Raw genomic sequence first — 13880 nt, 5'->3', positions numbered from 1 at the left:
TTCTCACTTCTTATAAGAAGGGTTTTAATAAAAAATAACAAAGGCACTTATTAAGTACCCACTCTGTGTTACATGTTGCGTGGGTACAAGGTTATGAGATCAGCATCTAGACAAATTGGTTTTCTTCAGATACTCAAATATTCTCAAAGTTTGTGAGACATAAGTAGACATGCTTTATATATGGAATTTTCTGGCCTGTTTATTTTTTTACCAAAAAAAATCCAGAAAAAACCCAACATTCTGGAAGGATTTGGATGTTTTTTCTAGTGAACACTAAGCACAAAATAGAGATGAAATTACTGTGTCAATCACCCAGAAATGGAGTAAAAAGAACAGTTCCATCTGTTAACCAAGGGAAGAAAGGAATTAAGAAGATATAAAATATTACTGAGTTACACATAAGAAATTTTAATAATAAATATTTATTTAAAAACAATCTTAATCTAGGCAATATGGTAGCCACAGCAACCAGAAGGGATTGGTTTTAGAAAAGTGTACTGGAGGCCATTACATCATTCAGACTGGTGATAAAGTCTTTCATCACTGTTAGACTAATGGCAAGCCATCTTACCTGGAAGTTAAATGTGATATCCTAAATAAAAGAGTATAATTCCTTTCACTCTAGAATATGATGACGCATTTATAAAACTAGACTACAGAGATAAAGGGATTTTAAAAATCGTTTTATTTGTTCATCTGAAATCATTTGTATTTATAACCACTCTCGAGCAATCTGATTCTGCTAAACATTCAGTTTGAAAGTCTATTTTGTTATCAACAAAGGCCTTCAATTCACTGAATAAGAATTAGAGATGCCAAAACAATATAGTCAACATTCATTCCCAAAATACAAAAGATATTTAAAATGGTTAACACAACATAAATACCCCATTAACTAAGAATTGAATATTAAGGAAACTATTAAAAATCATCAGTGCAATGTGTTAAAACTAGTGGGAAGAGAAAAAGTCAAGCACTGTCCTTAAGCATGATCTAGCCACACCAGTTTAGTTTCTCCCTTTTCAGGTAAATTTTGAAGTTATTGAGAGGACAACAAATAACACATTTGTACCAAAATTGTTTCAAACATTCTTGGGCACTAAAGTCCTGCATTTTCCCTGGCTGCACAAAAACTACTGTCATAGCTATTCTACGGACACTTGGAAATTATATAAATCATTCTTTGGTTCAAATTCATAATTCATAAAGCTTATTTTAGACTGCCATGATAAAAATATTATTTGCAAAAGCTCCATGTGATTTTCTATCATTTAAAAATGTCTACTGGATTTGTAATTTGCAACGATTCCCTCACTTATAAATCACACCTACTATTCAAATATAAACTTATACTTAAATAGACACTAGCTGCATCTGATGACTCAGAAAGCCAACAATTGAACACATTGAGTAATAATAAAGAGGTAGCTCTCTTTTACCTCCATATTCAAGTAGAAATAATTCGCTCATTCTTTTAATTTGTTTGATGATTTTAAGGAGAAAATGCTCTAATGAACTAGGTAAAAGGAAGATGTTCCCAAATGGAACATTAAAATAGGCACAAAAATAAAATTCCTACACAGCTGCCTCTGAATTAAACACTTCTGTTCCATTCGCATATCACACTGCCCTTGGTTGTGATGTCAAATTTGTTCACGGTATCAACTCTTCCTCCAGTTGCAAATCAATGACCAAAGCCACAAAGAGGGAAAGGAGGGAGGAAATACCTAGACAATTGATTATAGTGAAAGAATTAGAGACCATTAAAGTCCCAAATTAGCTTGCTTTTATTACTAGCTGTAGCAGTATTTTAAGAGGTAGTTTATTAATAAGGCTTTGTATAAATGATCATGCCTTTTCCCTTTAAAAAAAACTGTTAGAACGTTAAAATTAAACAGAATACTTGAACTACTTTGCTTCATATAGAAACCATTTTCATGGGGAAAACAGTATCTCCCCAAAATACTGTAAAACCAATCCATTCATTGAGTCCAGTTGTCAGCAGCAGTAAATATTATTTCTGTGGATAGGTTCACTAAGTTTATAACATCTGAATAGACCTGGACTTCAACTTTTTTGTTATATGAGGGATCAAAAAGAGAAATAATCCACTTGTCAATGTGGCAATACAACTTCTGAGTAGCCTGCCCTCTTTGAAGTGAGAGGATGAGAAAGCAAAGGTGGCATTACTAAATTATAGTAACTCTCACTAAATTAATATATAGATAACAATGGCAGCAATTATAAGGATGGTTCTCTCTCCTTAAGATTTAAGAAGATCTCTCCCTTTAGATTTGGCCTTCAAAATAGGGCCTGGCTCAAAGAAGGCAAAATTAGAAAAAAAAAAACTCATCCGAGGTTTAGTGTGGCTTCTACATTAAAGTTGTCAAACTGTGCAAATTCGAAGGATCGGGTTCCTATTGCTGCCCAGCCATTGCTCGAACCGCTAATCAAGACATCTTTCCAGAGAGGATAACCATTTAACAGCCCTGAGGAGTAAGGACCCTGTCCAGAGAGAGGAAAAGGGGTCGGGGGAGAGAAAAAAGAACAGTATCACAATGAGAACGGCTTATTTTAATTCCCTCTCCTCCCGCTATCTTCAACCTCTCATTCTTGAATGGCTCCTTCCTTTCAATGACACTCAAGTCTCCACACTTCAAAATCTTCTCTGAATCCCAAACCCCCGTCTAGTTATCACCCCATCTTCCTACTCCCAATCCATACACAATGGCTTCCTCTAAACCAGCTTTGCACTCAACAGCCACTTAGTAAGAATTGTTGATAATTTAGAATGTTTGTCTATCCAGCCATCCAATCAATCAAATATCCTTCTCAATCTCAGGATGCCTTAGAAGGTGCTCAGGGCCATCTTTGAAACAAGAAGAGGGCATTCTTCAGGAAAAGTTCTTCATCTTGCCTGGAGACAGTAATTGATATAAGACTCACCCACTACCACCCCCGGCCCTGAATAACTCTGTTGTCAAAGCAATAGTTGACATTACTTATGCCTAGAATGGAATTTACCATTACAATGCTTCTCCTTTACTATTTTAAATTAAGAAAAACATGAAAATAAAACATGTCGTTATTCCTAGCACTTGTGTATAGACACATTCAGGGAAAACTTGGTGTACAATAGTTTTTAGGCTACACCATTTAGAAAGTTTGATTTCAAGTTTCCTTTCTACTTGTAAATACTCCTGTTCATACTGATAGGTCAGTCACAAAAATCCAGGCACGTGTGCATTGCAAAATTCATTACTTTAAAATTAAACCAGAAAACAGTTCCAGATGATTCATGAACTATTTTCTGAAACAGGGTCTAAAAATAAACCAAGAAGTCTGACAGAATGTAGAGGACTTTCTGCAATATTACAAATATGTTTTCTTCTATGGGAAATCATATAACATTTCGAAAAGTGGACATAACAGTATTTCATCTCTCCACCTACCTGCCTTTCCACCAATTCTTCTCTCAGTGCTGTCAAAACTCTAATACAAGTATATCACTCTCTTGCCTGTAGAATAAGACTGCCCAGCCTGGCCACTGGTTCAGATACAAAGAATGGATTAGAGCTAAATCCAGGGTCCCCAGAATAAAAGGCCTGTTCTTACAAATTAAGTATGCTTTTTCTTCCCTTTTGTTTGCATTTACAACAGAATTTAATAAGTCTCCATTCCCCAAAAACAGACATATTATTTTCTTCCATCAGGAAGCACAAATAAATTTCTGAGTGCTTCAGTTGGTTACTTACATCAATTTTCAGAGAAAGCGTGTGCCATGTTTTAGCTCTGACTCCAGCTTTTCCTTTGAGCAACACAATGTTTCCAGCTACAAAAGAAAAGCAAATTCTGTCGCAAGTTAAAATAAAATTAAAGGGGATTCATTATTTAAGCACTGTTTATCTAGTTTGTGGGACTGTCCACTCTTCTTCTACTCCTGTTTTCCACTACAAGTCTTGTAGACACTTTTTTTTTTAGTATTTGTTAAGCACTTACTATATTTCAGTCACTATACTAAGCGCTAAGGTAGATATAAGGTAATCAGGTTGGACACAGTCCATTTCCCACATGGGGCTCCCAATCTAAACCCCATTTTACAGTTGAGATAACTGAGGCCCAGAGAAATGAAATGACTTGTCCAAGGTCACACAGCAGACAAGTGGCAGAGGCAGGATTAGAACCCAGATCTTATGACTCCCAGGCCCCTTGTTGTTTCCACTAGGCCATGCCAAAGAGTGAAACTAGGCCTCTACAGACAACAGGAAGGAGAAGGCTGAAATGCATATATAATTTTTAGCCAAGAAATCCCTTCCTTGTCTGAAATTTCCAATTGTGCTTATTGGTTTTAATTACCAAAAAATTCAAAAGTGTTTTTTGTTGCATTTGTTTAAACTTTCAGTATCCAGGTAATGGCCTGATCACATCTCATGAATTTTTCTGTGGAGACTCAGAACTACGATAACTTTTTTTAAGATGGGAAGATGCTGTTTATGAAGAAATGAAAAGCACCAGCCTGTTGCAGAGTAAGATTAGAAATGTACTTACCAAGATCCCCAGTAACTCTGAAGGTACCATCTGCAAAAACCCAAAAGAAAACTCCTTTGGCATTTCGAATCAGCACCCCACCCTTGTTTACTCTTCCTGCAATGAACACACCTCCTGTGTGAGGTTTCTCTATATAAATATCACAGGTTACAGTCAGATTCACCCTGTAGAACAAAGTTAATGGTTCTGGTAAGTAAGAGTGTTCTGAATCTCAAAAGAAACATCACAAATAATTTCAAATTCTCAACACTTTTATATAGAAAAAATTTGGTTTCCTAAAGATGATTATCATCATCATCTTCCATTACAATTACAATTGCTAAGTTCTTACTCTGGGCTGAGCACTGCAGTGAGGGCAAAGATAAGGTAGAAGCACACCGGAACAGTCACAGTCTCTGAACCTTTAGACTGTGAGCCCGTCATTGGGTAGGGATTGTCTCTATCTGTTGCCGAATTGTACATTCCAAGCTCTTAGTACAGTGCCCTGCCCATAGTAAGCGCTCAATAAATACTATTGAATGAACCTGCTGATGATTTACAGCCTAAAAGGTGTGGAAAGGACAGACACACTGGTAAATCTCTGGACAAATTCAGTAAGTCATCAATCAATAGTAGACTGGTTTCCCGACTCCATGAACCTGTCCAGTTGCACTGCACCGGAATGTCGGAAAAAAGTCACATGATAGCCCATATATATGATGGAACAGGTGAGTGGTTTTCCTTAGGACTGAGTTGTGCAAAATGTAATCTTCATTTAAGAAAAGAAATGAGTATATTTTAAAATCTAAAGACTTATCTCCCTGACAGGATTAAAAACCCATGGAAAGAGGCTATATATGGCTCTCTATGTCCCTTTGATCCCCTTAGTCTTTCTGGTACTAAGTAAGTGTTAAATATCACAAATAATACACCCAGCACTACAAACGCAGCCTATTTATGAGGGAAAGAAAAAAGTAAACCTCTTTCAACTTCACGCATCACAACTCAGAATAAGTGATTCTGGAATTAGAATTTAGCAGGCAATTTTGTAGATAATGAATGAAATAGAATAGAGTGCAGTTTGCTCTTCCACAGCCGTAATCCCTCTGCAGTGCTGATGAAAGCAAAAATCTGCCAGTAAATTAAGCAAATTTGAAACTCAGGATGCAATGATCAGAAATGTGCTGTGAAAAGGCAATTTTATGGTTGCCATTCTGATCGTAATCAATGCTTACTAACAAGATGGAAAGTTTTAAGCAGCTTCAGCTAAAGTCTGTGTAGTATGCTCAAATGACTCTATTGCCATTCAACTAAAGCAAAATATGAGAGCAAAAGAATCACTCTATCCTACTGCCACGGGCTGCCAGTCCTTTTACACATCAACAAAAATCTAAGGTTTACCCTTCACCCATTTTCTACCATTTTTTGACACAGCCCAAGGAGAAAAACAACTAAGTAAAAAGCATTATCTGAATAAATTTGTACTGAGTCTAGTTCAGACATGAAGAATTCATTTATAGGATAAACTCACTCATCTTCGACAAACTTGTAATTTGACTAGCTACCATGCTTTGTTTTTGAATCATCTGAACTGGCTTCAGTTTGGATACTTATAAAACTCACAGATCACTGGTTTTTTTTTTATAGTATTGCTTCATATTCACATAGATAAATCTATTCTGGGGGTCAAAGACAGCAAACCAATGTATGACCATGGACACTCCAAGACTGTCTCTTGTAGAACAATGTCATCTGCCTCCCAGAAGCAGTGTGGCCTGCCAGAGGGAGCACGGGCCTAGGAGTGAGAGGACCTGGGTTCGAACCCAGTTCTGCCACTTGTCTGCTGTGTGATCTTGGACAAGTCACTTCACTTCTCTGTGCCTCAGTTACTTCATCTGAAAAACGGGGATTAAGACTTGGAGCCCTATGTGGGACAGGTAATGGCACATAGTAAGTACTTAACAAAAACATAAAAATATGCTTGGTGCCCCTTTCATTTATGCATCATGCCATCAAAGATTCTGCTCTGCACCACCCTACTTTTGTACAGTTGGATGGCTAGTTTTATGTTCTGTTATCTGAGCACCCTTATTTGTTTAAAATGTTTTTCCCGTTAATTGCTTCACCGCTGGTGGATTATTCCAGTTGAATAATCCACTTGAGTATTCCACTTGAAGGAGCAGCAGCATGGCGTAATGGCTAGAGCACAGGCCTGGGATTTAGACGGTCATGGGTTCTAATCGTAACTCTACCACTTGTCTGCTGTGTGACCTAGGGCAGGTGACTTAACTTTTCTGTACCTCAGTTATCTCACCTGTAAAATTGGGAATGAGACTGTTAGCCCCACATGTGGCAAGGACTGTGTCCAACCCAATTTGCTCATATTCATTCATTCATTCAATTGTATTCACTGAGCGCTTACTATGTGAAGAGCACTGTACTAAGTGCTTGGAATGTACAATTCGGCAACAGATAGAGACAATCCCTTCCCAACAACGGGCTCACAGTCTAAACAGGGGAGATAGACAACAAAACAAATAGTCTGGCATCAATATGATCAAGATAAATAGAATCATAGATGTATAATAATGTACACATCATTAACAAAATAAATACAGTAATAACTAATACATACAAATATGCACAAGTGCTGCGAAGAGGGGAAGGGGGAAGAGCAGAGGGAAGGAGTAGGGGGAATTGTAAGGGGAGGAGGAGCACAGAGAAAGGGAGGGCTCAATCTGGGAAGGCCTCCTGGAGGAGGTGAGCTCTGAGTCGGGCTTTGACGAGGGGAGGAGAGTTAGTTTGGCAGAGGTGAGGAGGGAGGGCATTTCAGGTCAGCGATAGGACATGGGCCATGGGTTGAAGGCGGGACAGGTGAGAACGAGGGACCATGAGGAGGTTAGCGGCAGCAGAGGAGTGGAATGTACGGAGTGGGCTGTAGAAGGAGAGAAGGGAGGTGAGGTAGGAGGGGGTTAGGTGATGGACAGCTTTGAAGCCAAGAGTGAGGAGTTTCTGTTTCATGTGAAGGTTGATAGGCAACAACTGGAGGTTTGTGAGGAGTGGAGCGACATGCCCAGAGCATTTCTGTAGAAACATGATCTGGGCAGCGGAATGAAGAATAGACTTGAGCGAGGAAAAACAGGAGGATGGGAGATCAGAGAGGAGGCTGACACAATAATCCAGTCAGGATATTATGAGAGCTTGTACCAGCACGGTAGCAGTTTGGATGGGAGGAAAGGGCGGCTCTTGGCGATATTGTGAAGGTGGGACTGGCAGGTTTTGGTGACAGATTGGATGTGTGGGGTGAATGAGAGAGTTGAGTCAAGGACAACATCAAGGTTGCGGGCATGTGAGACGGGAAGGATGGCTGTGCCGTCCACAGTGACAGGGAAGCCAGGGAGAGGACAGGGTTTGGGAAGATAAGGAGCTCAGTCTTGGACGTGATGAGTTGTAGGTGGTAGGCAGACATCCAGATGGAGATGTCCTGAAGGCAGGAGGAGATACAAGCCTGGAGGGAGGGGGAGAGAACAGGGGAGGAGATGTAGATTTGGATGTCATCTGCATAGAGATGATAGCTGAAGCCGTGGGAGCAAATGAGTTCACCAAGGAAGTGAGTATAGATGGAGAACAGAAGAGGGCCAAGAACTGACCCTTGAGGAACCCCTACAGTTAGTGGATGGGAGGGGGAGGAGGGGCCCACGAAGGAGACCGAAAATGAACAGCCGGAGAGATAAGAGGAGAATCTGGAGAGGACAGAGTTCATGAAGCCAAGGTTAGATAAAGTGTTCAGGAGAAGGGAATGGTCGACAGTGTCAAAGGCAGCTGAGAGGTCGAGGAGGATTAGGATAGAGTAGGAGCCATTGGATTTGGCAAGAAGGAGTTCAATGGTGACCTTTGAGAGAGTAGATTCAGTGGAGTGGAGGGGACGGAAGCCAAATGGGAGGGGTTCAGGAAAGAGTTGGAGTTGAGGAATTCAAGGCAGCAAGTGTAGACAACTCATTCTAGGAGTTTGGAAAGGAAGGGTAGGCGGGAGATAGGACGATAACTGGAAGGGGAAGTGGGGTCAAGAGAGGGTTTTTTTAGGATGGGGGAAACATGGGCTTGTTTGAAGGCAGAGGGGAAGACGCCATTGGAGAGTGAGTGGATAACGATGGAAATTAAGGAGGGGAGGAGGGAAGGGGCGATAGTTTTTATAAGGTGAGCAGGAATGCGGTCCAAAGCACAGGTGGAGGGGGTGGCACTTGCGAGGAGGGAGGAGACCTCTGTGGATCCTGCTGGGAAGGATGGAAAAGTAGGGGAGAGGGTTGAGAGCGGGGGGGGGGGGGGGGTGGAGAAGAGGTCACTTAGTACAGTCTCTGGCACACAGTGCCTAGCAAATACCTTAATTGTTAATTATTATTATTATTATAAACCCCACAAAATCTACACTGATGCAGGAGACTCCCCTCAAATATGGAGTTCACAAGAGCCTTAAATAAAAGCATCCCAAAACAAGCCGAAGACTTGGTCCTCTCAGACATAAAACAAATGAAAACACATTTATTTCTGCTGGCCAGTATGAATCATTTCATTCCCGTGGTTAATGGGCCTGGGCAAATTTGGCAAGGTATCTGGGATATCTAGTATGAGACTTTTGTACAAGGTCAACACATTTGGCCTTGGACAAAAAATGATATTTCAGCACAGAAGTTCTTGCAGAATGGACAGAACCATATTAACTGACTTTGCAGGATAACTTGTGAAGGAGTCAGGAATGACAGATGAACTCTGATCTTGAGACATTAAGATAAAAAACCTCAACACAGACAATGACTCTAGTTCTAGTGGCCTGCACAGCGTGTCCCTGCCAGTTACGATTCTGTTAGTACATGGCATGCAATGAGCAGGTGGCAGATTGTGGTGCAACACACTGTAAAATGCATGCGCAGTCTTTACCCACAATGACCAGCTACAGAGCACACTGCCTGTAGGTACAGTCAGTGTCTCCCCTTTCTTCTGTAAAATATTTCCACTCTTTCCACTTTTTGTATTTATTGAACATTTACTGAATTGGTAGTCCACTCCTGACTTCTCCATTTCAGAACTTTAAAAGTCTTTTCTGGCAAAGGAAACCCCACACAAACCACACAGCATTTTAAAGTCCCATCCCATGGAGAAACCCTGAAATCAGTTACTGCAAAGATTCATTAAAAACTACTGCATACCTCTTAATAACAAGGATCCCATCCTTGTCCCTTCTCAATTCCTTCCTGAAGGTGCTCCCATAGTCCAGTGCTATGGCTGAAAGCTCAAAAATCTGCATTGTCCCCTACAAGCTCCTACTGAAGTGGCTTTTCAGTTTCAGAGGAGGATACAAATGGAGTGAAACTTTCCCTGACTGCAACAGGAGATTCTGGCACCACCCCCAACACCCTCTTGAGGAAGTATCCTGAGACTAAGCAGTGTAAGAAAGGAACTGCAGTTCTCCATGGTCTAGCGGAAAGAGCACGGGCCTGGGAGTCAGATGACCTGGGATCTAATCCTACTCTATCCTTGTCTGCTGTGTGACCTTTGACAAGTTACTTCAGTTCTCTGTGCCTCAGCTACCTCACCTGTAAAATGGGGACTGTGAGGCCAGGATGGGAAAGGGACTGTGTCCAACCTGATTATCTTGTACACCTACTCTAGTGCTTAGTACAGCATATGGAACATAGTAAGCACTTAACAAATGCCCCCCCCCCAAAATTATTGTTCTTGCCTAAGACTGGGGGTTCCCATGGACTGAGTTGTGGAGGAAGGGAATAGGGACTAAGGATAAGTAACGGTAGAACAGTGCTCTTCAGTTTCATGTGGAAGACAGAATCATAATGACACTGTCCATTTAGTTAGCAACCACAAGTTTGGAGGGGGTTTTGCCCTGCACAAACATCAGAATACTAGTGTAAAGAAGGCTATTTGTTAAGTATCACTACTGCCATTATTACTGCTAAAATCTCTAAATAACATTTAAAGTGGCTTGTTGTTTTTAGAAGGAAAGTGATTTTGCCTTTCAAATGGCTCAGCAGATATCTATCACTAGACATCTCATCTACCTCAGCAGTTTAGGAAAAGTTCAGCTAAAGATTCACTGCACTTTTTCTAAAAAGGGTACTGATTTGCCTTTCACCAATGCCACCTACTGGGTCAAGTGGCAAAGTTTTACAATATCTCTTTTAATTCACAGGCTGAATTCAAGCAGTTCTACTTACAATCCAAAAGGTGGCAATCTAAGACTGACAGGAACAAATGATCAATTTCACTCTCCCCTCTGAGGCCTGATGTATAATTATAAATGAAGTGAGTAATTAGATGTAGGTCCTAACACCCGTTTGAAGTCAGGAATCTCTAGTTTCAAAATCCTCATTACTTATCCTGGGAGAGGCACCGCTGAGTTGGGCATGTATGGAGAAACTGAAACAGGCAACAACAAGTGATGCATCATTCTCTATTCACAAAGACTGATGAAAGACAGATGAAGAACAGGGTACCGGAATCAAGCAACCGTTTAACTTACCATTTATAATCTCCTATAATACTGATGGTCTGGTCTGCGTCAGAGGCCCAGGTGATGGGACGCTGAGTAAGCACCTGGCGTAATGTGTAAATATGCTCACCAGGGTCTGAAATATTTATAAAATACTCAAACACTCCTGTTTGATCAGCAAAATTTGGAGCTTCACTGAAAGGTGGATCACCTGTCCAGAAAACAAAAGTTGCATTTCAACTTTGGGTTTAATTTTCTTTTTTCCTTCAGCACAATTTCAAATCCTTCATTTCAAACCCTTTAAACAGAAAATATTTATAAATTAGCATCTTGGTGTTATTCACTCATTCCTTCAATAGTATTTATTGAGCACTTACTATGTGCAGAGCACTATACTAAGCGCTTGGAATGTACACATTGGCAACAGATAGAGACAGTCCCTGCCCTTTGACGGGCTTACAGTCTAATCGGGGGAGACAGGCAGACAAGAACAATGGCAATAGAGTCAAGGGGAAGAACATCTCATAAAAACAATGGCAAATAAATAGAAGCAGGGTGATGTACATCTCATTAAACAAAATAAATAGGGTGATGAAATATACAGTTGAGCGGACTAGTGCTGAGGGGATGGGATGGGAGAGGGAGAAGAGCAGAGGGAAAGGGGGGAGAAGAGGGTTTAGCTGCGGAGAGGTGAAGTGGGGGTAGAGGGAGCAGAGGGAAAAAGCGGGGAGCTCAGTCTGGGAAGGCCTCTTGGAGGAGGTGAGCTTTAAGTAGGGATTTGAAAAGGGGAAGAGAATTAGATTGTTGGAGGTGAGGAGGGAAGGCATTCCAGGATCGCGGGGGGACGTGGCCGATGGGTTGACGGCGGGATAGGCGAGACCAAGGGACAGTGAGGAGGTGGGCGGCAGAGGAGCGGAGCGTGCGGGGTGGGCAGCAGAAAGAGAGAAGGGAGGAGAGGTAGGAGGGGGCAAGGTGATGGAGAGCCTTGAAGCCTAGAGTGAGGAGTTTTTGTTTTGAGCAGAGGTTGATAGGCAACCACTGGAGGTGTTTAAGAAGGGGAGTGACATGCCCAGAACGTTTCTGGCAGGAAGATGAGCCGGGCAGCGGAGTGAAGAATAGAATGGAGCGGGGCGAGAGAGGAGGAAGGGAGATCAGAGAGAAGGCTGACACAGTAGTCTAGCCGGGATACAACGAGAGCCTGTAACAGTAAGGTAGCCGTTTGGGTGGAGAGGAAAGGGCGGATCTTGGCAATGTTGTAAAGATGAGACCGGCAGGTCTTGGTAACGGATCGGATGTGTGGGGTGAACGAGAGAGATGACACCGAGGTTGCAGGCCTGAGGACAGGAAGGATGGTCGTACCATCCACGATGATAGGGAAGTCTGGGAGAGGACTGGGCTTGGGAGGGAAGATGAGGAGCTCAGTTTTGCTCATGTTGAGTTTTAGGTGGCGGGCAGACATGCAGGTGGAGACGTCCCGGAGGCAGGAGGAGATGAGAGCCTGAAGGGAGGGGGAGAGGACGGGGCAGAGATGTAGATCTGCGTGTCATCTGCGAGGAGATGGTAGTCAAAGCCGTGGGAGCAAATGAGTTCACCAAGGGAGTGAGTGTAAACGGAGAACAGAAGAGGGCCAAGAACTGACCCTTGAGGAACTCCAACAGTTAAAGGATGGGAGGGGGAGGAGGCACCTGCGAAGGAGACCGAGAATGACCAGCCAGAGAGATAAGAGAAGAACCAGGAGAGGACAGAGTCCATGAAGCCAAGATGAGATAAGGTGTGGAGGAGGAGGGGATTGTTGACAGTGTCAAAGGCAGCTGAGAGGTCAAGGAGGATTATAATGGAATAGAAGCCAATGGATTTGGCAAGAAGGAGGTCATGGGTGACCTTAGAGAGAGCAGTCTCGGTAGAGTGGAGGGTATGGAAGCCAGATTGGAGGGGGTCCAATCAATTAATCAATCATATTTATTGAGCATGTACTGTGTACAGAACACTGTAGTAAGCACTTGGGAGAGTACAGTACAACAGAGTTGGTAGACACATTCCCTGTCCACAACCTCGAAGTCTAGAGTAAAATACTAGACATTCATGTCCTTATTCCTTTTAAAACAGCTATATAATGATTTTAGAATATTATCTTTGAAATTTCTAACCTTAATTTCTTAAAGAACATAAAATGGGCTTTCTACTCTTTATCAGGGGAATTATTCTAATTGGTTTCTAGTGAATTTTATTTTATATAATTCATCACAATTCACTAGCTATAAATAGTTCAGGAAGGCTTAAGTAACCCATTTGTAGAATAAGTAAAAAGTGTTATATTTCATTGGATTTTACATCCTTATCTCCACTCCTGAAACCACGAACTAAATTTCTCAGCTAAATTACCTGGCAATGCACCCAAAGAGTCTGTTTATTGTTGATTCTAGCTTCACTTGCATTACCAAATTTTGCAGAAAAGGAGCTTCCTTTAGCTCAAAACTAAATAGTTCAGTTAACATTAAGGGTTAACGTGTGGTAAGTGGTTGGAAGTTTCTGAATTGCCCCTTTGATTTTCATGGATGGCTGTATAAAGACTTAGGGCTGGTAGAAACCCTGTCACATCCTACTTTTCTCTAAGAATCCATGAGAGATACTTTTACATAAAAGGCAGATATATTACATTACTAATTCTTTAAGGAAGTTATTTCTCAACCAGCAAAATTAGAACATTTCCCAACACACCAACTGAAGTCTTCACCAACCAAATTCCATCAAACGCATGGCAGAGCCAAGCAGAAAGTGCCACTGTGGCTGGAACCCAAATCCACTGTGGACCTTACAATAGGAAAGCCACCTGAGGTAGTTCAGTTGCTTT

The 13880-nt window shown here is 41.5% G+C and overlaps 1 protein-coding gene across 1 annotated transcript in view; it reads right to left on the bottom strand.

Moving 5' to 3' along the window:
- Window positions 1-662: 662 nt before the first annotated feature.
- GALC (galactosylceramidase) overlaps window positions 663-13880 on the bottom strand; it is a 63657-nt gene continuing 50439 nt past the window's right edge. The window contains 4 exon segments of the mRNA XM_029062159.1: window positions 663-2505; window positions 3756-3832; window positions 4549-4712; window positions 11060-11240. Of these exon segments, the coding sequence (XP_028917992.1) occupies window positions 2350-2505; window positions 3756-3832; window positions 4549-4712; window positions 11060-11240 (578 nt within the window). The 3' untranslated portion in view covers window positions 663-2349.

Source organism: Ornithorhynchus anatinus, chromosome 1 (assembly GCF_004115215.2).
Source record: "Ornithorhynchus anatinus isolate Pmale09 chromosome 1, mOrnAna1.pri.v4, whole genome shotgun sequence".
Taxonomy (NCBI): domain Eukaryota; kingdom Metazoa; phylum Chordata; class Mammalia; order Monotremata; family Ornithorhynchidae; genus Ornithorhynchus; species Ornithorhynchus anatinus.
Note: the sequence above shows the minus strand (reverse complement) of the source record. Positions and strands in the feature narration are given on the sequence as shown.